This window comes from Pholcus phalangioides, unplaced genomic scaffold (genome assembly GCF_987345545.1).
Source record: "Pholcus phalangioides strain wild (caught in Gottingen) unplaced genomic scaffold, Ppha-v1.0 ptg000011l_1, whole genome shotgun sequence".
Lineage (NCBI taxonomy): Eukaryota > Metazoa > Arthropoda > Arachnida > Araneae > Pholcidae > Pholcus > Pholcus phalangioides.
Window position 1 is genome coordinate 61,561,089 of NW_028301604.1, and position 27,558 is coordinate 61,588,646.

At 36.3% G+C, this 27,558-nt stretch overlaps 2 protein-coding genes across 2 annotated transcripts in view; one reads left to right on the forward strand and one right to left on the reverse strand.

Annotated features, from left to right (window-relative positions):
- Nucleotides 1-27,295, reverse strand: part of LOC149080666 (uncharacterized) — an 84,626-nt gene extending 57,331 nt beyond the window's left edge. The window contains exon 1 of the mRNA XM_089239856.1: nt 27,033-27,295. The gene's annotated coding sequence lies outside the window, so the exon portion shown is untranslated. The remainder of the gene's footprint in view (nt 1-27,032) is intronic.
- On the forward strand, nt 8,141-10,177 carry LOC149080667 (uncharacterized). The gene has a single exon (XM_089238802.1). It carries the CDS (start codon nt 8,141-8,143, stop codon nt 10,175-10,177), a length of 2,037 nt encoding a protein of 678 aa, XP_089094928.1.
- Nucleotides 27,296-27,558: the final 263 nt, after the last annotated feature.

Here is a 27,558-nt window from a genome sequence, read left to right on the forward strand (position 1 = left end):
GTAGCGGGGGGGGGGGGCTTGGGGGGTCTAGTCCGCCCCCGAAATGTGAGAAAATGACCGAAAAAAGGGAAAAAGATGGCAAAATCTATTGTTCTATCACTTTGGTTCCCCCCCCCCCCCCGAAATGAAAGTGGTCCCCCGAACGAAATTTCTGGCTACGCCCCTGCTTGGTAGGTCTGGGTCGGGAATTTAGCGAGAGCATAGTCATTCGAATCAGGCTTTGAACTGCAGGTTCCATTCTAATTAGTCCATGTGTACATAAAAAGATCATGGTGCGACAATAATGATAAAACGATTATGACGCGACAATAATGATCGAGATGATTAATCCTGCCGGTATTGAAGCATGAACACTATAATTTTCCTATTTTTTCCCAAAATTAAAAAAACCGCATTATTTTGTAATTTATCTTTTGTTTTTTTCATACTTTGAATCTTCGAGAATTTTTATTTTTAGCACTGCACAAACTTAGATTTTTTACAGTAAGTTTTGAATACTAATCACTTACAGCTTGTGGGTAATCAAAGAAATTCAAAAGTAAATTTCATACAACGATTATTGAAGTAAATTTCTCTTTGTAGTGGCAAAAATCAAATATTAAGAGAGAGAATTTCTTTGTTATGTGGGCGCTTATAAGGAGAAAATAATAATATTAAGAAAAATAAGAAGTGCTTAAGAGAAGAGAAATCCTCAGTCAAAAGTGGGAAGTAAAGAGGCGAAAAATAAACTCTAAACTGATCTCCAGGGTCTCTCGTCGCAGGTAGGAGAAATTAATAGAACAAGACAGACTAACACATGACTGCTAACCAATTCAGCCCACCATCTCTGGCGGCACCCACTAGGCCCTACACTAGGTTAAACGCTGTCAGAAGGTGTTAGAAGATGGAAGAGGGATATGATAGCCCACCGAAAGCATAATTTTCTGTTTCAGTTCACTCCATTCACCCACCAATGCTACCCACTGGTAAGCTATAATCAACTAGCTTCCTACAGTTTAAAAAGGGATGATTATGAAGCTCTTGGTAGAGATTTTGGCTGCCGTGAGTCAGCTAATCTTTCATATATGGTTATGAGGATTTAAATGGGTCTACGGATGAAAGCAACGAGTTTCCATAGAAAACTTTCTGACGCCGTTGATTGATTGTTATCATGGGGAAGGGAGTGTGAGATATAAAAGAATAAAAAGAATGATTGGGTGCTTAAAGAAAACTTATCAACAATTTCAATCAACGTTGCACCTTCGTTTAGTGGGTTCGGTGAATTTCACGGATCGAGTAAGACGATGGTTGGGTGCACGTATAACTGTTGATCGTGATGATTTTATCAACGTCACTTGCTTCAGTTGTGCTGTGTAATGGCTTGTTTGAAACACACATTGGGCCCTATATATCCTAGGACCTAGGTTATAGAGAGGTAAAAAAAAAGCAGGTTAACTATCAACTATTAGTGATGTCGATACATATAGGGTGCCCAAGTTATATTTTTGTTTCACGAAAGTTATTTTTAGACTTATAATAATGTCATATTGTTGATGCAAAATAATCAACATTTTCAAGATCTTTTTGACTCGGCGGATGGATTTCAAGTCACGTTGTTATGAAGAAAAACACTCATCTTCAGTCGTATGGGTATTTCACGAGAGTTTTAAAAGCCGGTGTGATTTACGTTAGGCGTTCAAAAATATAAAAGGTTCCACCAGTTATAAATTAATTTTGTGATAAAACAAGTGTACCCATTTCACTCTTACTTTTCTACTTCATTTTCACTCAGAATCACCTGCCTCTATAAACCAGTAACTAAGAAATTAATAATGAAGAGAGCTTTTGTTTTTGTTTTTTTTAAAACATCATGAATTCCAAATCATTTCTTGACAACTTCAGACGTGCTAGAAAAAATTTATTTTCAAGCAGTATCAGATTTCGTAAAACAAATGTGATCCTCGAGTCAATAAAATATTTCTCCCAAAAGGAAACAAAATTGGGATTAATTGAAAAAAATCTTGGACATTTTTAGACCTACATTTGCTATCTTGGTGAAAAATTAATTAAGCCACAAATTTTTTTTTTTAATATTAAAAATGAAAATGCGCATGTATGCAGAATTACTCAATAAGCTTGATACATGCATTGATTTTCTGAAGTATCGTAAAAAGATGCAGTAAAAAATGTGATACAATTAAAAATTAAAATTGATTCTAAAATTATGAAGTGTTTTATTACAGAACGGCTGAAAAATAAATTTTTTTTTCGGATCAGTGTCAGGAAACAATTTATATGGAATACTATGTTAGAGTTTTTAAATAAAATTGGCTGATTTTATACAGTTTTAGTACAAGATTCACTTTTAAATTTGTGTCTCGTTTCATTCTCTTTTAGTACGTACAGCGATCCAAAAATATGCACCATCAATATAAATTAATTTTGTGACGAAATTGTTTCATCCGTAGTGAATTATTCTTTTTCTTTAAAAAATGGCGCCTAATTTTTCGTTCTGATAATAATGTACTGTAGCAGATATCATAAATACAGTACGACTGCGATAGTAGTAACATGAAATTTTTCACCTTGAAAGGAAAGAGATGGTCGTATGATTAGAAAAATGTCTAAATTGATATGGAAGTTTAGGAAAAAAATTGTTTATGTAATTTATCACGAATATCCTTTAATTTGTATCTGAGACATGGTTCTTTTTTATCATTAGGTGAGAAAATTTTTTGGATTAGCCTTCGTATATTTCAGGTATATGTAGAAACAAAAAATATCTCAAATAATATTTTTTAACCCAATAACCTCGTGATATATCTCGCCCTTCAAGGGAAAGAGAAAAGATAGTCAATCGCTTAAAAAATCGAATTAATTTGAAGTAAACAAACAACTACAGCAAAATAAAAAAACATGACTTGTAACCACTAATAGGAGGCCTCAGTTGTGAATAACGCTTCTTTTATGTATTTTTTTACATCACCCGCGTAGCACATATACATTTCACGCCCAAAACTAAATTGATGGCCTTACAAAGAAAAGGTAGGTTTTCTCTCGAACGTTTCAAAACCATAGCACTTTTTTTTTCTTGACTTTCAGTTTTGCCTCGAACATTTGGTCAAAAACTTGATTTACATTTACAGCTACGTGAAACAGTACGGGATTGTAAGGGGGAAATAAGCTCAGAAACTTGTTTCCAGGTAAACACTTATGGTCGTAAATTTAAAATAAAATAAACAAAAAGAGCATAAAAGCTTATTCAGAGGTTCAATTGAAATAGTAGAAAAAGAGAAAATGAGGGAAAAGAACATGAAAGGGTGTGAAAAAAATGTTCCATCGTATTTATATACATATGCACGTATGTTGTCAAAAAAGCGGGTGCGCCTTCTGTAACCCAAATTTCAAGTGCACGCCCAATTATAGTATAGTATACTACAGTTGAACAACTTGCCGCATTTCCAACAAAATAAAAGCGTAATATTCATAAACAATAACGATGCATTTTAGTTTTTCTTTGCAAACAGCTGTTTTGAAGATTGCAATTCTTTTCCGGAATCATTTCATGGTACAGTAACTGGTTTTGAGTTCGAGTGTTTCTTAAATTTTTTTTTCCATATATTGCTTATAATCTCATTGTGACGTTTCATTCTAAAACATCATCACAAAAACAGCAAAAATATTAGTCATTTATTGTTGTTGTTGTTTTGAAGATCTATGTTACAGCTAATGCGTTAATCCGACCCAAGAGTTGATCCAGTGGTTCCAAAGCCGGTGTCGAGCCCTGAATAGACGAATAATACTGAATTATATTTCACGTCTTTGGATTCGTAGTCCGTAACAAGTTGCTATGTTGCAGTTAACCGTTTCTGACAATAAATTTGGATATTTTGGGACCGCCACGCTCACGAAAAGTTCCACTTGCCCCTAGGCACATAAAGATTGGGAACTGCATGAACAAGTTTAGATTATTGTATTTTGTACAGAAAAAAGAAGTCGGTTTTTACGCTCATTTGGTTTGGCAAAAAGATTAATGTTTTATAAATAGTCGTTGTGATGATGAAATAACTTATTGGGATGATTTGATTCTCAAAATATCTGTTGAAAAAGGATGTTTGTCACTATTAGTCCTACTTAAATTACGTGTTCTTAGGCACTTCTTTAAAAGCCTATTAAAAACATTTTCGTTACTATAATTCAATTGCGTATATGTTTACGTCATAGCGAATGTTCAAGCACGTAGAAATAAAGAAATAAGTCAAGTGAAAATAGCGCAAGAACAAACAAAAAGAATATTACAGTCAAGTTTCACGGATTGATGCTCTGCTAAACGATGAAAATAAATGAAGTGACCACTTGACCTCATGTAACTGTTGCTGATATTGAGAGGTTTTTCAAATCGACAACTTACTATCAGAAGAATAATTTTGAAAATTAAGCATACAAATATTTTCTCATTTGGAAATGGTAATGTAAATTTGATTATTTGTTTCTGGTGCTACAGTACATCGGTTATCGAAATTGACTGATTCGATATGGAACACGTGCAACTTCCATTTCTATCAAAACGGACCTCGATTGCATAGAACGACGTAATGAATTCTAAAGGATCTTGATGCCCTATTTTTTATCAACTAATTTTCTTTATAAGGATATTTTTGAAGTAAAGAAAATTCTAGTTTCTAACAATATCTCATAAAGAATACTGAAAAACGCAAGAATTTTACATAAAAGTTCTGTAGTAAATCATAGATTGCAATACAGTCAAACCACTTGTGAAAACTTTGGAGAATTTTATACGGGATAAAAGAAAATTGTCTCCTACAATGAAAATTATTCTTTATGTAAATAGCCTTTTAGCTATAACAACAATTTCATTTTACATCATTCATTCTATTCTAAATAAACTAGATGTATTTACGTTCATAGACTTTTAATAACTACAATTAGATACACCACAGTACTTTTGTCTCTCTAGCAATAACAGGCAAATGACAGACAGAACAATAAAAAGAATCGTAAAGAGCTTGGGAACGCATAAATGTACGACGAAACAAATGGTTTCGGTACAGTGGATACGATGGACAACACATTCGTCTCTCGTGATGTGGTTAGACCATTAGACAATGGCAGGAATGAGCTAGCGGTGATTTCAACAATTACGTCGTGATTTCAAACAGCGTTTTAATTGGTAGAAAGTAATTTTCCTTTTTGGGAGCTGATTACCTCATCCGGCAGTCCATACTTTCGAAATATATCTTTTTACCCCTTTCAGTAGAGAGACTAAGGTTTCAACTGTCACTACATTATTGTTCTCTGAGCTGAAACATGCTATATACAGCTCGCTTTCAGCTTCAAAGCAACTCATTTCAAAAAGAGAGAAAGCTCCATCGCAATTCAAGGTTGTATTCTAACAAAGCGCTCTCTATTCACGAGCTCTTATTCAGGAAGAAAATCCAGATCACCAATGAAAAGATACATGAAACTTGTCAAGGGCAAATTCAATGCATCAGCAATTTACTATTTACTGAGACTTGAAAGCAAGTCTTTACTAATCATTACACACCTCTAACCTCGGCTTAATCTGGCGACATCCACAATTGTTCCACTTACTTCTTCCTCTTTCAAAGGGTTGAAACTGCTTCCTCTAATGGATTTAATTTCGTGTTCACAGTAAAAGTGAAATTATCAGGTGAATAACGTGCAAGTGAAACGAAAATGACATTGTTTGGAGCTGAATTGAATTAACTTGAAAAAAAAAAAGCCATACATTTCAGGCAGGAAGAAAACGCGCTAACAATGAGGCAAACATAAAACGACACGTGAGAAGTTTGAAATGGCATCTACCGGTAGTGCACTGACCCTTACTGTTAAACTGATGAGATGACTGTAACCATTCGCTTTTTTTAGTGAAAAATAATTTATTTTGTTTCTTTAAACGAAAAAAAAAAAAAACAGACTGTGTGATGTTACAGAAGAAAAAAAATGTAACTATCCATTTTATTCTACCCTCTACCAATCCATATAAAGAGAGCGGCTCATATCTACTCTCTCTGTTCTGTAATGCGAAAGTGACTGATTAACGAGTAAAGTGTATTGCTCTAATATAATGCTGTATATCCATCTCAATTCATTAAAAATCGAAAATATGATGAAAAACACTACTAAGCATCATCAAGTCACGCGGATTACTGTTCAAGAATTTTTGCCGCAAACGTGTGTATTATAGTAAGACGATATGGAACTTACACGAATTAATGGATTTGAGATTTAGCAATAGCAAATACGAATTGCCACTCAATGCCAAGTCTAGATTGATCATCAAGCAAGCTAAACACGTGCTTAGGATATCAGGAGAAAAATGTTGCCACAATACATACTCGGAATAAAAAAAAAATTCTTCTTATATTTTAACTACCATTTACATCGTCAGCTACGTCGTCCTGATCTTCGTCGCTTCCATTTCACACACATTCGACACTTATAGATGATTCATGAGTACATATGAGAGATATCTATCTAGAGTCTAGAGCTCCAAAATCGTTCAATTGCTTAAAGAAGCTAGATTCAAGGAGTAAGGTTCCGGGACGAATCGTCAGGGAAGCTGCTAAACGAAGAAGCAAAAGAGGGAAAAACTACCCTGAAAAATATAGCGCGGGAGCCACAGAGAGAAGAAAAGAGAAACGCTCCCCCTGGGGTCTTTTTTCCTGATTATTATTATGATGAGTGTGGTGTTGTAAGGTGTGATGTGCTCGTTGTGTAGCACTTTTCTCTATCCTCCTTAATCAAAATAAATATGATTATTGTTTTGAAAGACGACTCATCAATGAGTACGTGTTCAGTTACTCGACCACGAAGAGGGAGGATCGTTACTGGCGCAGTCGGTAGGATTTAGAACTGAAAAAAAAATCGGGGGAACATTTTGAAGAATAACACTTATGAAGAAGGGCAAAATGGCCACAGCGTTCCTCCATTGTCAAGCTATGAGAAAGAGAAAGCATGGACTGCTGATGACGGGTGGTTCCTGAGAGCACCATTGCTCTGCAGTTGAAAGGTGAAGAGCATCATTGCTCCAGAGGCGTAGGTGGCGAGCATCATTGCTCCAGTGGCGTAGGTGGCGAGCATCAGCCCCAGTGGCGTAGGTGGCGAGCATCAGCTCCAGTGGCGTATTCAGCGAGCATCAGCTCCAGTGGCGTATTCAGCGAGCATCAGCTCCAGTGGCGTATTCAGCGAGCATCAGCTCCAGCGGCATAGTTGACGAGCATCATTGCTCCAGAGGCGTAGGTGGCGAGCATCAGCTCCAGCGACGTATTCAGCGAGCATCAGCTCCAGTGGCGTATTCAGTGAGCATCAGCTCCAGTGGCGTATTCAGTGAGCATCAGCTCCAGCAGCGTAGGTGGCGAGCATCAGCTCCAGTGGCATAGGTGGCGAGCATCAGCTCCAGTGGCGTATTGAGCGAGCATCAGCTCCAGTGGCGTATTCAGCGAGCATCAGCTCCAGCGGCATAGTTGACGAGCATCAGCTCCAGCGGCATAGTTGACGAGCATCATCTCTAGTGATATACGTGAGAGCATTATTGCCCTGTTGTGTGTCAAGTGAGAGCATCATTGTTCTGTTGTTTATCAAGTGAGAGCATCATTGCTCGGTTGTTTATCAAGTGAGAGCATCATTGCTCTGTTGTGTATCAAGTGAGAGCATCGTTGCTCTGTTGTTTATCAAGTGAGAGCATCATTGCTCTGTTGTTTATCAAGTGAGAGCATCATTGCTCTGTTGTGTGTTGAAACGGCGGTAATTACGCGAGTATTGATTTTTTTTTTTTTGGAAAGATACGTCAGTATTATTCGTTCAGAAAATGATTTTTTTTTTTTTTGAAACGTCAGTTTATTATTGAGAATGTGATTTTTTTTTTTTTTTTTTTGAACAGCAGTATTATCGCACATACTAATTTTTTTTTTACAATTATCTTCGAATGTACGATTTTATATATATATGTATATATATATTTTTTTTTTTGGGGGTTTGTTTGAAATACGTCAGTATTATTGTGCATATATCTATCTATATATTTTTTTTTTTCTCGAATGATTAGTCATTAGTATATGACGTAGACTAGGTGCGAACATTTATATAAGTGAAAAAAAAAACCGCTATACCAAGCAACATGGCATACCTCGGGCGTGCAAGGAGGGATGATTTGGTGGTTTTGGCAGAAGAGTTGGGTCTGGTGGTCAAGGACGGATCGAACATATTGGACTTGAGGAATAGCATCCTCAAATGTGACGGCTATGACGAGGAGTTCATCCGAGAGCAGTTAGCCGTCATCAAGGGAGACAGGGAAGCACGAGAAGAGCGTGACCTAGCTGAAGGGAGGATGCATGAAGAACGAGAACACCTCTTTCGAATGGAAAAACTCCGCCTGGAGATGGAAAGGACGAACGTGTCCACAAATGGACGACAGAATTTTACCTCATTCAGTACGGAACTGACGAGGCTTGTTCCAAAATTTGACGCCAAGGAGGATGATATCGCCTTATTTCTCATAATATTTGAACGCCAGGCGAATAGAATCGGGGTGGACAAAAGAAACTGGGTGTCAGCTTTGCTGACCTTATTGCCGTCAGACATAACCCAATTAATCGCCCGAGAATCGGAAGAGAAGTTTGATGATTATGAGTACATTAAGGAGATCCTCCTTAGAAAATTCAAATTAAGTGCGGAACATTTCCGGCAAAAATTCACCAAACATCAACGCAACCCGGCGAAATCATGGCGAGAATTTGTCTTCGAAATAGCGAATTTCTTCGAAGAGTGGATCCGGGGTCTGGACGTTGGTGACTTCGAGACACTGAAAAGCCTTGTCATTACTGACCAACTAAAACGACGAGTTCCCGGCGATATACGTGACCATTTCGTGGACGAATGGGCCTCTTTCATATCTCCGTCTATCCTAGCTGACAAGCTAGATGAATACGAAAGTGTGCGGTCAAACTTCAAGAAGTTGGGCTCGGGCAATGATAACGTGAAAGATGAAGCAGGCAAATATGGTAACATTAGAAGTTTTCCTCCTAAAGCACCGAATTCCAGGCCAGGACTCAAAACCGAAACACGTAGAACCTTTGTGAAGCCAACTTGCTATTCTTGTGGCTCGGTTGGGCACATATCGAGGGCTTGCAACAATAACGCGAAAGGGCATGCCGTTGTGAATGCACAGAGTCAATTAACGACGGTGGAACCAAGTGAAGCCTCGAATATTTTGACGGTGAAGGTTTCGGTTCCTGTGTCTTCTGCGAAGGTCACGGGGAAAATCGATGAACTTAAAATTGCACCCATCAAATGCGGAACGAAAAAATTTAAAGCGATTATTGATAATGGAGCTCAGATATCAGTTCTGAGAGAGGATTTGGTGCCTTCGAACTGCGACGGAGAAGGCACTATACGAATAATATCTGCGTTCGGGGAAACTGAGGTAGCGGCACAGAAAGTTATCCCGATGAGAATCGATGATGGTATGCACAGCGACATTCCTGTAACTTGTGCCGTGTCGAAGAAACTTGTTAACGACATGTTAATATGCTCAACTGCGTACGAGGCGCTGTCGGAAAGTGTGCAGCTCACTGGGTCCATTCGGCATACCGGAGACTCAACGATGTCGGTCGTACAACTCCTGGATTCGAACGTGGAAGGAGGGAACTGCATCCCTGATGCATCACAAGTCCCCGATAAAGGAGACAAGGACTTTATCGGTTTGCTAATTGGAGATGGCGATCTCGAGAAGGGCTGGGACTTCGTACGTCTGGGCCAAAGACCTTATGGCGTAAGGAATGGTGTTCTCACTCACTCCGAGAACGTAAACGGCGAAAATATCGTACAGGTTGTCGTTCCCACCTGCAAACGAATGGAAACGCTTCGGATGGCCCATGAAATACCTTTGGCAGCACATCTAGGGGAGCGCAAAACGAAACAACGCATGAAGTATTCGTCGTACTGGCCTACCATCAAAAAGGATGTTCAGAAGTTTCGTAGGAGTCGTCGAGAATGCCAAGTCAGACGCACCGTCACGTATAGAGATCGCCTACCCATCCAACCAATCGTGAGACCCGAAAACCCATTCGAGGTCTGCTGCGTTGACTACATTGGACCCTTAGAACCCAAGTCAAGCAGAGGCCATACATTGCCAGAGTACAACACGTGGGACTGATATTTGATCAGGACGTAGAATTTGGAGATGTGGACTACGCTCCTGTTCACATAAAAATGAAATCAGTCCAGGACATTCAGAACCACGTAATGGGGTTATCTAATAAGCTGGAAGTTCACAGCAACGGCAATTATTCGAAACCGAAAGAATTTTTAGACGTGTTCAGCAGTCGGGGAATGTATATATTAGGAAAGTACACGGAAAATGTTTGTAAATGTGAATGCATTTCAGTGCATATGTATTACTAATGTGTATTCAGTATGGTATTTTCATTGATCCCACGATGGTAATTGTTGATTTTGTGATTTTTTTTTTGTATGTGTGCTTGAACATGTTTTTCTTTGTTCATTTCTTTTCCTAAATGTGGTAAGCTCAGTTGTCTTGAAAAAAAAGATAGGCAATGAGCTCCCAAGGGGGGACGAGTAAGGTTCCGGGACGAATCGTCAGGGAAGCTGCTAAACGAAGAAGCAAAAGAGGGAAAAACTACCCTGAAAAATATAGCGCGGGAGCCACAGAGAGAAGAAAAGAGAAACGCTCCCCCTGGGGTCTTTTTTCCTGATTATTATTATGATGAGTGTGGTGTTGTAAGGTGTGATGTGCTCGTTGTGTAGCACTTTTCTCTATCCTCCTTAATCAAAATAAATATGATTATTGTTTTGAAAGACGACTCATCAATGAGTACGTGTTCAGTTACTCGACCACGAAGAGGGAGGATCGTTACTCAAGGGGTTTAAGAGGCTACGATCCAGCCATGTTCCTTTATGGTATAGTATTTTTAAGAAAAATTATATTTATTCACTGCGTTTAAAATATTTAATTATTATTTCTTAAACGAAAAGGACCTTATTTCACGACTACTCTATCCAATAATGTGTTCTTTCAGATAGCTACATGATTAAAAAATATATGTTAACATCGATAATTCAGTTTTTGTAGGATTTCACTTTTTCTTACACAGATAAATACAGCACTTGAAAGTTAAATCTTTAGTCTGCAGTTTCAACATGGGACAAATTATTTATCTATAAGGCCGGTCACCCACTGGAAGTTACAGCGAGCGAAAACAAGAATATATTCGAATAATCAGTGAAACACCTGCTGTATACAGAAAATAGTGTTTTGAATTGGTCATCAAGGTGTATATAACTACTGATGATAACTCGAATACTGTTTTCTTTGCAAAAACGCAGTGAATTACGTTGTGAGAGTTTTCGTTTTGATTTTTTTTCCAGTGTCGTATTTTTCATTTGTTCAAATGATAGGTTCACAAATCTAAATTTTTGTTAAAAAATAGAGAAAAGTTCAAGTTTTAGAGTTCGCGATCAAAGTTTTGAAATTTATCATGTTACACAATTTAACATAAGCATCTATCGTGAATATACCGAAAAGAGTGTTTCGCCCAAAAATGAACAATTTTCTGCTCTTCAGCGGACTTTTGTATGGTGTGAGTTACAATATAGACAATTTTTTATATCATTACCTTCTTTCTAGCTAAGATTAAATACAAAGCTCGATCGTGTAAAATATATTTTACACTAAGTTATTAAAAAAGTGCTAATAAATAAGTGTTGCGTCGATGTCAGCACAAATAAATTCCATTGCCCTCTGTGAATGAAAACTTCGTACTTTTACACACTATACGAAATTAGTCTATAAAATTGAATATTAAGACATTTCGATTGAATTCAATAGAATTTTTTAATGAGGTAGAGGCGCCGAAATGAAGAAAACATTGAGAGGGCTGAAGCTGCCATTTGTCCCATATATATACGGGCTCAAGCCCTTATGCAGGAGAGGGAGTAGAGCGTTGCATTGTATATTGATTATTGGGCCTCAGGCACCTTGTAAAATATATTGGGTTGCTCAAACAGCCTCAATATCCAGGTTCAGGCACCTAAGCAATGAGAACGTTTAGTGCAGTTGCTGATGAAACGCTTCGTTTATGTTTTGACTTCCGCACGTTATTAATGCATTACTGAAAAAAAAATGTTGCATCACTCCGTAAGATAATGTATTCAATTCATTAAACGGATTTTAATTAATGAAAATGATTTAAGTTAATTAATCAATTAATTAAAAAGGTTTAAATTTATAAATAGGAATTTAATTGATTAAATTGGTTTTTAATAATTTAATTAAAAACAAATTATTAGCTCGCAATTAAAAGGTAATTGGTTGTTTATTAATTATTAACTTATGAATGAGTAAGCTATTCCAGACCGGGCCGTAGACTCATAGAAATTTGATTCACCGGGCCGTGGTTCCAAAAAGGTTGAGAAACATTGCACTAGAACCTTTAAAGACGCTTACGCACACACGCCACTTGTTTTCACTTGTTGTAGCTTCCAGTGAACAACTAGCCTAAAAGAGTTACTTATCAGCACGTGTTTCATACCCTCTATTATCTCAACCCAAATTTATTTTGTTTAATACAATTGTAGCTCATCGAATGTTGAACGATGATAGCTGATTAGCGAGTTAAAACTTTTTTCTGAGACGTGCTGTTTTTGTTAGTTCAATTTTCGATTAACCATTATTTGCATTGAACGGTAAATGAACACTTATTACAATTACTGTGCTTGGAAATAAAAATATATTTAAAAACTGTGTTTCATGCCGTGAATGTTTTTTAGTTATGTCTATATCTTTACAAAAATATAATTGATTAATTACTTCTTTTAACTCGATTTAGAATAGTTATTTGACAGGATTAATCTGAACACTGCATATACTCGGCTTAATACATTATTATCTACACCAAAAACCAACAAGGTGAAAAAGTACAAGTCGGATTTTCTCACGTGTGAGAGAGTTGAATATTCCTCGGAGATTTTACTTTAACTAATATACACGCAACAAGAAACCTTAGGAGCGAAAACAAACTTGAAGCCTTGTGAGGACAAGGTTTTTTGTGTTTCGTCCCTATGAAGTTCCTACGTCCACGTCCCTACGTTAGAATATAAGGAGGGAAGCCATATCAGTATGACATTTCGGGATTGAGAAGCGATGTGTCACCACACAAGGGGAACACCGGATTCAAGCCCTTATTATTATTAATTCGGCAAGTAGGAGGAGCGATGGTCACAGCTTTCAGATAAGTCATCATAGACCGACAGTAACAGACAAGTCTTTCACGAATTCACTCAACCGAAAGATTGCCATGTCTAATGCCCTCAGATAGCTTCATGCCTTCGAGACATCAACTACTAAAAAGACTAGGAAATAAAAAAAAGAGTATAATAAACAAAATTCAATTCTTTACACACATCCAAAAAACAACGAAATTATTTCGACCTGAATTTAAAAAAAAAAAGTAATTTGCAGCCAGTCGAGCGTAAGATTGCAGAATATACGTTATAATGTACAACAATGTATCTTATAACAATCGGCTTCTTGATTTTGACAGTTCTAAATCTTTTAGCAATGTATTCATAGAAAGTTGTAAAAAAAAGTTCCCTCGTTTAATAAAATAATATTTACAATAATAAACAAAACAATAAGGAATATGCCGGTAGCTGATAGGCACAACAGATTCCGGACGGCGAGGAAAACATTATTAAATAAGTAATTAGTACCAGTACTTGTTACAATATTCATTTTATAATAAAAATTATAATTCTGAGATTATATTCAAGATCATCAACTTATTGTATCCAGTTGACTGAAATCAATCAATGGGACAATTACATTGGATATTACTTTAGAAACCGATAATACATATAAGTATTTCTGAACTGAAATACGAAACTTGGAGTTGTGCATACATGAAAACAAACTGTCTGTTTAGGATAATGTAAGAACACGTTGAACAACCGAATCAATATGCGTACGTTTCATGAATTAGTAAATATGCAAATTTTTGAGTATATGACCTAAAAATGTGGGAGCGAGTCGAAAAAAGTCAAACAATAAGGAGGACGAAACCGTGACCTGGATCACGGTTCGGTTATTCAACAGATTATTGTTATTTTATTTTTGTCAAGCTATTTCGCAGACGGAGTGATTTGAACGTGTATCAGAATTTTAAATAATTTTAACAATGAAAAACAAATGGAAGGATCAAGTTCAGCTCTATACATGTTGAAAGCATTAAAAACTATATAATAAAAACAGATTAAAAATAATATGACCTGCCATCATTGATACCACACGTATCCTTAGTTTGGAAAATTTAAATTAATATCTGTTAATGTTAATTTTTGGTATCGCCAAATAAAAGTGTTTGAAATGTTATATGAATTGCAGAAATTTTATTAGTCTCGATTCATTTCGTTTTTTAATTTTTTAAAATACAGTTTTATTTGAAGTTCTCATCCGACACCTATACATAATATTTTGTGTTAGTTAAATGGTCAACCACGATTCATTTTATGTAATCAAATGTAAACAAGCCGTTAATAGTTAGCCTACTTAAAAATGAACTGGTTTTGAATAGCAAAAACACTGGATCAAAGACCAAGTTTCTTTTTAAACTAAAGTTGCATTTAATTGGGGGATATTGAACCATTGTCCATAAATCGACACGAAAAAAATCCATAAATACAATACGTTATTTAAAAAAAAAAGTTAAAAGGACGACATTTGTCACAGAATTCTATTACAATTCGTAATAAAAGTTTTATGTATATAAACCAATTTTTCAATAATATTTTAGCATCAGATAACTACTGTATTAGTATATGATTAAGAGCAAAGCAAGCAAAGGAAAATGATAAATCTCACCAATTTGGTTCTTTTGCTTCTATAACCGTACTCGATTACAAAAACTACCCGCTTTCATGTCTCATTAGTTAATAGAAATCCAATAATATTGAAAAATTTAAACACTTTAGCAAAAGGTTATATTTCCCGTATTCTCAATCCAACAGGGGTAAAAACAATTTTTTTCATATCTTTGTCTCTGTTGATACTTGAAGTTACGCACTTGGATATCTAATTATTATTTTTTTTCTGCGTTTCTAACTCTTACAATGCTTCCACCTGTTTTTTCTTTCACTTGATGCTTTGAGTACCAAAAAGTGACATCGCAGCAGCGAAAAGGGAGAAAAAAAAGTAGAGATTGCAAATAGTGATAGACGCAACAAACCCCACCCACAATGGTAAATGTAAATTACCAGAGAGAAGAACGTTGTTTTTAAATCGAATGATGGAAAGAAATTCAATCACACCTACAAATCAATCAAATGTTCATAAAATCGTGGGAGAGTTACGAGTACTTTGGTAATAAAACTCTAGAAGGCGAGACATGTAAAAAAAATAAATGAAAATGGTCTAGGTTAACGACTCGTGAGTCATCTTATCCTTTTTATACAGTACGTCCATATCGCCTCACTTTTTTTAGTGTCCATTAAAGATGTTCGTTTTAGGAAGACGTTCATTAAAGGAAGATGACAGTCACAGACATTCTCCCCCTTCAACACTCACGTAAGAACCCCTTTCTTACCAGATGTTGACATTTTTTTTAAATCTCTTTCACTTCTTTGTCAATAACTGAAGGGGCCTCATATGGAGATTGTATTGTAAAGGTACCTAGGGGTTCTTTTATTTCTTACCTGAGAGATGCTATAGAAATCGAGAAGAGAAAGCACGGGGCCCATACGAGGGCTCTCTCTTCTATCACCTTTATGACAATAATGCTTGAGGGAAGATGAAAATAACCGTAACGGTTACCTATTATGAACCAGGAACAGTGAAGGTAAGGTGGCCTCATCCACAACCAGCAGAGGTTACCTAGAATTGGGGCATCGCTAGAACACCGACATTATGGGAAAACGATAAGTTCAGATCCGATTTTCACTGGCATATCACTGATACAACTCGAGCGTGAACTGAATGATTCCAGTTACAGCAACATCCCCTTTTTCTCGCTAGATTTCTATCCAGTATAATAGGTTTTATTGTTTTTTATTCCCTTTTTTTCTCAGGTAATCGAACTTTTGTACTGGCCAGACGAATAAAATAATGATTGCATTTAATTTCATCCCCGTTCGTGCTCCAATAACTTGACGAGCAATAAATAACTCAAACTTTCAGCGTAGAGTGACCATGTAACCATGGCATTTCATGAATGAAATGTGAAATAGGCCCTTTTAATGCGTTCTGAAATAAAATCAAAATTGTCCATTATTAATTATTTTATTCGATTTTTTGTCCAGTTAAAAAATTAGTTTAAAAAGTGAAACTGAACATACCTCTGTTTTCCATCATAAGTGCACCAGGATTCATAAACCTGTGCTCAGATGGCAAAATGTAATGTCACTTTTTCAAAATTTCACGAGAGCAAATTTGTAAAAAATACTTCGCAAAAATGTGATACTGTGGCTTTTTGACTTATTGCAATTTGCCTCTGTTGGTTCCTCATAAACCAAAAGAGATGGACGAAATTTTGTCACCTTCCAAAATTTTGACGAACGAGGCACAAGAATGCGAACAACTCAATTTTTTGGAAAAGTGACTTGTGACATTTTGCCATCTGATCACAGAAATAATCTATTACCTTCATCCAATTTCAGAAACTGGAGATTATGTCTATGCTTGAATCATAATTTCAATTAATGGTAAAAAAATTACTCAACGCCTATTAGTTACCATTATAATTTTCAAATTCTAGGTTTACTTACGTGTCTGGGCTTAGAGGAGAATTATATATCTCCTCTAAGGTCTGGAGCAATTGGGAAGACTTTTGAGTTTTAAACTATGATCATGGCCATTATATAGATCGTGGTCTACAATTTGATTCGTCAACTATATATCTATACAAATGTACAATGTGTGATACACAGGGCGTCCATAACTAAAAGACACTATTTTAAAGTAGCCTACAGGCGAAACCAATCATCAGAAAATTGTGAAATTTTGTAGAGGACTTCATGAAGTGATGGGAATTTGTTTCAGGGGGGAAAAATGAGTTGCTCATGTCGCCACCAGATGGCATTTTATTAAGAAATGGCACATTTAGGCAAACGTTTATAATTTTAAGTATTGTTAAACACTTTTCCAATTGTTACTGCAACAAAACATGATCCACATGATGGCCATCATTCCCAGATACCATGTGAAATCGCAAGATGGCAGGTTCCACAACTGACTGAAGTGTGTGCGGGGAAATGTTCAGCACGTGGCGTGAAATGTGAAATGCTGCCTTTAAGGTCAGGTAAAGTTCTTGAATTGTCACGACTTACCAGACGTTTCAAATGCCCACAAAGCCAAAAATCGTATGGATTAAGGTCCGGGGATCGGGGAGGCCATAGATTAGGGAAGTGCCGGCTGATGACACGTTCTTCTTTAAAATATGTTTTCAGAACGTTCTTAACACACACTGCAATGTGTGGAGGAGCTCCATCTTGCATAAAGATTGTGTCTGCAAGGCAGTGACGTGCTTGCAGAGCCGAAACAATTTCGTTCTGTAACAGCAATGCATATCGCCTCCCGGTGATCGAACATGTCACTGGACCTGTAGAACGTAACTCCTCGTAGAAGTAGGGACCTAGAATAAATGATGCAGTAAATCCACACTATGCCGTCACTTTTAGTGAATGCAACGGAACCTCTAAGCTAGCGTGCGGACTTTCTGGTTACTAAATTCGGCAGTTGTGAGTATTGACTGCATCATCCAAGTGAAAATGCGCTTCGTCTGTCCTGAGGATATTCCAAGGACATTCTGAGTCGACCTCAACGCGAGCTAGAAACTGCAGTGAGAACCAGAGTCGAGCGTCATAATCATGTAGAAGCAACAGCTGCACAAGTGAAAGTTTGTGCGAATAATATCGGGGGATATTCCGCATGATCATATGGACAGTTGAACGTGGCCTATCCAACGCCTGTTCTACACGCCTGACACTACCACGACAATTTGAAGCTCCGTCCTCTTCCACCCGAAGCGAAACCTCCTGTATTGCGTCTATAGAAACGGGTTTTCTTCCACTTTCAGGATAAACAGCCAACGATCCTGTGGTTTCAAATTTCGTTATCATACTCCGAAAGTTTTTAACATTCATTGGACCTTTTCGAATCCTCTCCGAAGTCCGATATTTCCGTAGAGCAGTTACTGCGGAATTGCTGTTTTGGTAAAACAATTTGACCAAGAAAGCGCGATGTCTTATCGTCATTGTGAGCAACAAACACATTGAGAAACGAGGTCTCCGCGAATGTTTCTAGGTTTTATAACAGCTACTGCGTGACATCACATAAATTTGCATGTTTACTACAGGTATTCAAAGTGAAACGCCCTCTTGTGATGACATGTGCAACTAATTTTTTTCTCCCAGAAACAAATTCCCATCACTTCATGAAGTCCTCCACAAAATTTCACACTTTTCTGATGATTGGTTTAGCCTGTAGGCCACTTTAAAATAGGGTCTTTTAGTTATGTACGCCCTGTACAATCGGCTTGCAGCTTAAGACTGAAATAATTAGCAACACATGCACATGTAAGATCAAATAAGGGAAGCCACGAAAATGAAGTGCAAAATAAAATAATCCATCCAAACCTTTCTTTTTCCTTGAGAATTACTATTTACAGGGGGGGGGGGTGCAAAAAGTCCGTAGAAACTTTAAAAATGAAGAAAAACCGGAAAAATAACCGAAATAAAAAACGGTTTGCTGGGTTAGCATCGCTGGGTCAAGGGAATTTTTTTAAGATAGGAGAAACTCCTAAAAACAGCCGATAGGTGGCGCTTGTACGAGCTACTTCGGTGGAAATATGCAAATGAGACGGTTATAAGATTTTGCGCTCCTAATCCACAATCAGTTCACCATCGTAAACCGTGTATTTGGAACCTGCTGCACTCTGTCGTTGCTGGATTTGTGACTCGCCTGCAATGTGCTATTCCCTGTGGTGGTCATGTGGAACACATACCGCTGTAATAAACGATTTGGAGGCATTCTGTTCGTTATTTGCGTATTTTTTCTTTGACTCGTGTACGTCAGTGCCACCTATCGGCTGTTTTTTAGTTACTTTTTTCCTATCCTAAAAAAATTCCCGTGACCTAGCGATGCTACCCTGCAAATCGTTTTTTATTTCGGTAATTTTTCCGGCTTTTATGAATTTTCTACGGACTTTTTGTCCACCTTGTATTTGAAAACCTTCTTACCATACCTTTTTATCATTGTACTAATCTCATATATTGTACTAATTTCTTCTTCATAAATGTATATAGAATTTTTTGTTGTTCGATTCCATGAATTAATGAATTAGTGATGAACTACATACACATTGATAAATAACGTATGTTCATGGGCAAAATAAGAACAGAGATTTAAAAGCGAAGTTAATATTATGTACGATGAGTAATTTCCTTCACAACTTACAAAATCAGAACTGCAAATGTCAATCAATGGCTTATTCACTTAATTGAAAACAAAGTGAATCAGAAATATGTATATAGTAAAATGTGGTAAACAAACGTGCTGCAAACATACTGCATACAAGAGAAGAAGTGAATGCAAACATAACGAACAAAATTTGAATATGATAAATAAAAACTTGAGTATACACTACTTTTTAAACAGGTTGCCAAAAAAATTTAGTTACCAAAAAATAAGACAAATTGTGGACGGGATATCTTACGCGTTTAGAGTGCAATAGTGCAATTTTCCAATAGTCCAAAAAAAATCCCTACTCTCACACATACATTTTATTTAACCAAATTATTATTTAGACATTTCGCCAAAATTACTGGACATGCCTTACCATAAAACGTACATGTACGTCATTCATCGTAAGTTTTAATGATCTTAACAATCAGATGTTATTGACTTCAACTCAAGTACACAATTTTCTTCACTTAAAGAAAAAACTGTTTGAAGAAATTTATTTCATACGAAATACTGCGCAGTTTAATTACCAGTACTACTTGCTAAGTTTTTTCAAAACTTCCATCAGTTTAGTTATGTAACAAAGCACATTGTATCATTTAAAATAGAGACTGAAATGATGAAAATAGGCAGCTCCATCTTGTCTTATAAAGGCCTTACTTTAAGATGATAAAAATATACATTATTCGTTGTCTTTTCATATGAAAGAAATTAAATAAAAAAAATATTTACCCTCTCTACTCAAACATAAGCCATTGATCATGCACGCAAAAATGGAAATGACTTTATTGCGTGACTTCGATAGATACTTCGTTTCCGGCTCGACCCTGCGTCGATTTTCGATTTCCATCGAGATATTGTTAATACTTTGGTCTGTTCTGAATCAATGAAGATGAAAAATCTAGTACTAATATTATAATTGGAGTTAATTAGTGAATAAAAAAAAACAAAAATATGTACGTGCCGGACTCGTGAATATGAATGCCGGACTCGTGATGCGAGGATCCGGGTTCGAACCCCACAGTGGTGGTCGGCTGAAGTTGGTTTTCTGTGGTTCCCAACTTCAAGGCGCAAATGCGAGCCGATCTCCCCGTTAAAAAGTCTCGCCACAGAGAGCAACAGTCCTACAACGATAAATCATTCAACCATAACACTTCACTCATAGTTAGAAAAACTGGGGGCAGATGACAGCACTACACATAACAAGCATTACACCGAAACAAACTTTACGTCAGGTTGCACTACACGTACACTCACATTCCCGCATGTACCGGTTCGTTGGGGGGTTCCGCGGGGGGGGTGGGGTTGCATGTGTGGTGTAGCAGTGGTAGGTAGGGACTCCAAAAAATGGCTCGGGGATCCATGATGTTCTTAAGTCAGCCACCTCGTTGGGCAATTTGCCTGTTGTGGCGTTGTATTTGTATTTGTATTTGTATTTGTACGTTGGATGAATTTATAAATATGTCATTCTCAAATTTTATTGTAAAATAAATGAAGCAGTTAAAATAAGCAGCCCCTTTAGTGTCGAAAAACTGTTCTTCTATCGAGGCATCAAAAAGTGAGGTCGCCAGCTTGAATAATTTCAATCCACCTCATTAATTTGTATTGTCACCCATTCGTTTGAAAGCGCATTCGTTGCATTTATTCAAAAATTAAAATAAAATCTAGAGCTCCATAGTTAATTTAAAAATTAGCTTCAAGTTAATTTTAAAAATAATGAAAAACGTTATGCAATGCATCTTTAGCACGTAAATAAATTATTTTCTAAACTCGTTTTCAGTTCCAATACCTTGTTTTTCTGCTTGCGTGTGTCGGCTGCGACTATATAGGTCGTATTTATACTTTTTCGAAGCTTTTAACACACACATTTGTATAAGATACTTGAAACAAATTAGGATTATAGAATTTATCAGTAATACTGGGGGTAGTATATTTTTTCATTCGTGATAAAAACTTTGTTATATTTTTCTGTTGATTATGTTAAAAGAGGAATCGAGTGGACAAAATCGTACAAAAACTATTTTGGTCACATTTAATGGCTAAAAATCTCTGAAATTTAAAACATAAGACTCTGGTAGACATTTTTATTTCTTTTACATTGTTCGTGGAAGACCACCCTAGTCAATGATATTTGCATGCAATGATGAGCGTTTGAGAGGGAGAAATAAGGTAAAAAAATGACCAGTCTACTTTTTTAAAAAATAAAAAATATTCTTCTGGCTACTTGTTTCAGACTCGTTGGGAGAAAGCTTAGTCACGACATAATATCGGATAAATACGACTCACGATGTAATAGGTAGCGCCCGAAGGTGAATAAGATCGAGTTCCGAAACAGCTCAAAGGCTTTTTTCGTCATACATTATAAGGAAGCTTAACTGTAGAGATGTAGAGACTGGAAAAGTAAGAGAAAAATCTAGAAATGCTACGCGTTACTACGCTACCTATAAGCAACAACGAAGAGGTAGTCAAGGAATCCAGCAGAAGCAGTGGGGCATCGTTAGTTCGACACACTGGAGGGCTTTATCTTGAGGAAACATTCGTGAAAGGAAGAGAGCCTTCAAACATCTAATTAAACTTAGGAAGGAATGTCCAAAGATATCCAGAGGGAATCGGTGATGATTTTTGTTTGGCTGACTGGCCGTTAATCGTTGAGGATTCCAACCTGCGGTATTCGAATATTGGTAAAAAAAGATGACGAATCAACGACTAAAATGTGATGAATTGTCGGTTTTTCGTTTCTTGTTTGGAGACAGTCGCATCAGCAGAATTTGGCAATGTTGATGTCCACATATCTTTTTATGAACGCGTGGCGTGTATAATAGCAAGGTCATTGTAGGGATTCGTCACTTCCATTTCGTGGCGTGTCACCGGATTTGTTCCAAAAGAATAAGAATCTTTTCATAGAAATTGCCCTTTAGAGTAATGGTTGAACGCTTTCTGCGTGTATACATAACACGCCTCCAGCAAGAAATTATGCGCTATCTAAACCTTTTTCTTAGGTGTTTGGGATCTTTGTAATTCCATTCCGTCTTGTAATCTGAAGACCAAGAACCAACGATGCAGTGAAGAGAAGCGAATCGTCGCATGAGACATGTAAAATTTGGCAACAGATATCAAGCTTATAGTCGCATATAATAGCATTCTATTATTCAAATTACTCTTTAAACTGCCTATTCGTACGATTGTGTGGGTTTCAAAATCGTGCCTTTAGTGGAATATTTTTAAAATAATCTTGCATAAATATATGAAGCTAGAAATATTTTCTAATCGCATATAAATTTCATTTTTCAGAGTCTTCTGTCGTACCTTGACCGATAAAAATAATTTATTTCGTTTATTTCCGAAAAGTCAAATACCATAATTATCTTTCGGCATGATGTTCTTTCAACAAAACGAAACTATAACATACGAGCAAAAATTTTCAAAACTTTTCTGGTGATATGAATGAAAATCTGAGTTATATAATTATGTATTAATAACCCAAACCTGAAAAATAGTTAGCATTTGAAAAATGTAAGCGGAATGTAGTGTAGTATCATAAAGTTTTTGATGTTCATTCATTTTAACGATACTTGAGGATTTTGTTTTTTATTTCTAATTTTTGCAATTTTTGTTTGCACTAATGCTATCTCAAGATATTTGATGTTTCGTATATTTTTGTTGATCATCGGGGAAAGAAAAGTAGGTTTTTTCTCTCTCTCTATCTTAAACAATAATCAGAAAAAGCTCTACTTTGTGACAGTATATGGTATTCCCTTGAAGACGATCCACAAATCGGATTCTTCATATTTTGTTTAAGTTTTTTTTTACTATTTTTAGTTTTCTTGGTTTTTTTTTTGTTTATTTATATATGTATCGATTTTTTTTTTCAAGGTAAAGTTTTGATGTATTGATTTTTCTCATTCATCATTTACGCAACATCAGATAAGTGATGATGTAAAAAAAAATTGAGAGCTTGCTGAATTGGGGCACGTCCATTCCGTAGAATATACGCTTGCGGTCACTTACACCATTGGGTCAATAGCTGTATGAAGCGAATGGGATAGAGAAGGGGGAAACAGATGATACAGTGCATCAATCGATGAAGCATTCACTTATTGACTTACTAAAACACGCACAAACGTTTTCAAATAGCACAAACTAGGTGCGGCAATATCTGCTCAACAAGAAGAATCGAGTCCTCGTAAGTCACCTATGGCTATAGGATTTTGCGTTCTCACGCAACTTCTGCAGCGAAACAGTCGTCTATCTTTATTTTTCATTCAACCTCATAATGGCTATTATCTTCCATTTTAATGAATGCAGAGGAAGAACTACGCTTGCTAAAGATGAATTAGCTATTGTTTCAATCAGCGTTTCGTATACACGCATACGAATAATACATAGAAGACCTGGTTACGACCGTAAGTTTTCGTGTCGATAGTCTATCAAGCGGGATAGAACAATCAAGATTTATCTCATTTTTCGATGAGGGGAAACACTCAATCAACTTGAAGTTCAGTGAAGTAAATATGCACTCAAACGGAAAAAAAATTATATTACTCAAACAAAGAAATGAAATGACATAATTAATACTAATGTTTGACAGATAGATTGACACCTATGTATCTAACACAAGTTCTTGATATTTAACTTTTAGAAATAGGCTTGTTATTTAAATAACGTATAACTTGAAATTCGATGATAATTTTAAAATTTTTGATTAACATTTCAACTAGATTTTTCCCCTTCATTAATATTTTGATGTTGACTCTATAATGCAGATGACTCATTTGCTACAAGTTCTGGTGCATTTTGATGCATTAGATGTTTAAGTCACCCGATCACTTATTATTCTAAGTGAAAAAAAAAATCATACTACTATCGTAAGTATAAAACTCCTTCTCAGAACTTGCTAGAACATTTCTTGACCAGTAAAGTACTACTTTCACTCATGGAATAGAGATGGCTCCAAGATGACCATATAAGAATACGCTCACCATAAAAGTTCTCAAAGAAAATTTTTCACCTTTTTATTTACACTTCCATATTAATTTTATCGCCCCGCCTATGGTTTAGTATAGGATCCTATGGTTTGGCTTGAGTAAGGGAACAATGAGAAAAAAATTTTGAAGACAAGATGATTGGGGGCGGTGGAACAAAAATGTTTGGGAAACACTATGAACTAAAATAACAATATATTTTATAAAGAGTTTCGTTTTTCGAAATTTAGAGTAGTCTCCAAACACTTACAGGTTCTATGGATCCTCTCGTTTCGGAAGAAATTTTCTCAGTGCCCCGTAGTGGCCGTAGTGAAAGGAAGGAGGATGGTCCGCCTCCCCTCCCAAAATGTTAGAAAATGATGTTTATGGAATAACATGGTTATTCCACATTGTACTGTATTTTTCGTGTATTTGCCTTATTCGTTGGTTGACTTCTTAATAACATGGTTAAGTTCACTCTGTCACTTTGGTCCTCCTCCTAAAGAAATTTTTGGCAACGGCCCTGGTTCCCCCCCCCCCCCAAAGCAAGAAGAATAGGATCCTATATTCAGGGCTGCAACTACATACTTGGACAACCGGGGGAAATGCTCATTTTGGCACCCCGTGTAATGTAAAAGGAATCCGCGAAAGGGTGAATTCGGTGTCCCCCCCCCCGGTCCAGCTGACACGTCTGCTCCCCCGCCCCTTCGCTTGTTGCAGCCCTGCCTATTATCTGTACTTGCTATTCCACGCCAACCGAGGGATGATATCGCCCACTTTGGGCACTGATTTAGAGGATAATATTTTTTTTCCTTTTTCACATATTTATTTTCGACCGCTTTTCAAGGGACATTTCTCAAACAGAGCAACTTGCCTTTTACGTAGACGAAAACGTAAGAGATAATCAAGTCCCACTAAATGCAAACGATCTTAGAGTAGGTACTAGACTAGGTTCCATGAGAATATTATAACCCAGATAAAATTATTTATATCTTGAAGTGGCAACACTTGGAAAATTGTCGCGGTCTCACAAAAAGTTTTCCTCAGAGATCCTGAAGTGCTTCCTCTTTAAGGAACCCAAAGACGTACTTGTCGAGAACATTGGACACAAATAGTTTATTTATTGGCCACATGGTAAGTGAGATAAGTGAAGCCACAAATGGGCAGATGGTAAGTGCACATGGCGAGCCAGCTGAAGAAGATGGCACTAAATAATAATTGATATGTATCAACTACTATCATACGCGAAAAGTAACAAAAACTCGAGAAGCTACTGTACACATAACATCATAATTCCAATCAGAGGCGCCGACATGAAGAAAACATGGTGTGGGGGGGGGGGGAGAACTGAAAGTTGCTGGTAAAATAAATTGTAACATTTTCTAAGTTTATTCGATTATCGGTAAGTATATTTATCGATTTTTTTTCTTTTCTTTTTGAGTCCTACAGAAACAATTCCTCGTGTTCCACACAGTATGTATGTTTATTTACCGATATGTTATTAATGAATTTTTAAGTATAAATTCTTTTTCTAGGTTTCTTATATTCTGTAAAATGACGTTTACCCGGATAATGATGATGAAAACGTCACTTTTCCGTCACTCAATATTTTGAATTTAGGTAATTAAAATGACACGTGAAACAAACGCACCAACATGGATAAAACATTGAAGGGAACTGAAAGTTGCCAGTCGTCCCGCATATACGGGACTCAAGTTCGTACGCAGGAGAGGGAGGGTGCGTTGCATCGTTTTTTCAGAAATTATTGGGGGAGGGAGTCCTCAGCCCTCTTACAAAATGGGCTCAAATGACCTCAGACCCTAGGTTTCGACGCCTATGATTCCAATATCAAACACACGATAATTATGATAAATTAATACAACTTCAAGACATCTGTAATGGTTTCTTAATCTCTTTTTGTTAGACTAAAACCAAAATTCCTAACAAGTAGTAGAAATGTAGAAATCATAGGACGTATTGTGAAAACAAATTGTACGATTGTTTTTAACAAATTGTACAATTGCTTTTAACAAATTGTACAATTGCTTTTAACAAATTGTACAATTGCTTTTAACAAATTGTACAATTGCTTTTAACAAATTGTACAATTGCTTTTAACAAATTGTACAATTGCTTTTAACAAATTGTACAATTGCTTTTAACAAATTGTACAATTGCTTTTAACAAATTGAATAATTGTTTTTAACTTTATAATAAGTTTTATGATCAAAACACACGATGGACAAATTTATAGACCGAAAATACACATGAAAAATAAATTTTCACAACATAAACATCTGCAGCTTATTCGATTCCAAATCGATTATTTCGCAAGTTAATTATGCACAGAAGCGACTTTTATCCAGATCTTTCTAGAATTTATTGTAAACTTATAGATTTCCTGGAACCTGGAAGATTTCATGACCGAAAATTTGATTACTCAATTTTGTGTTTTATAGCTGTTTCAATTTTTCATTTATAAACTCATAATAGTTCGAACTGAATTTGGAATATAGTACTACTGTAACTAGAAATCAACAATTGCACGCGCTTGAAAACTCTAAAATTCCGATACTCACCGTGGACTTGCTGTCAAATTCAGGACATCATTTCCGCATTAGTTGTTTTTCCCGCGTGAACGTGATCACAGCTTTTAGATCACTAAAATCTCTCTAATGGTTAAATAATCCAAATTTTCCCGCTTTTCACAAAACACAATATAGAAAAATGCTATTCTAGTCTTTTCTTCGAATTATATACAGTATTTCAAAACCATCACAACTTTTTAAAATATTAGGTACGTCACATTTCTCGGCAACACGATTACAAACACCGTGATTGTCTTCTCGTCTCAGGGTTGCAACACAACTTACTCAGGTGCATTACGCCAAATTCGGACAACAAAAACGATTCGCGCCAAAAAAAGTTATCATGATAACGCCATGCTTGGTTAATCATTAATATAAGACTCCTGAGAATACAATAAATATACCCAAATATCACAGAATAATGCCGTGAAAATAATTCAAAATTATTTTTATTTTTTCACCCACATATTTCAGAACAGACATTTATTTTATTTTTTCAATAACTCGAATGCAAATT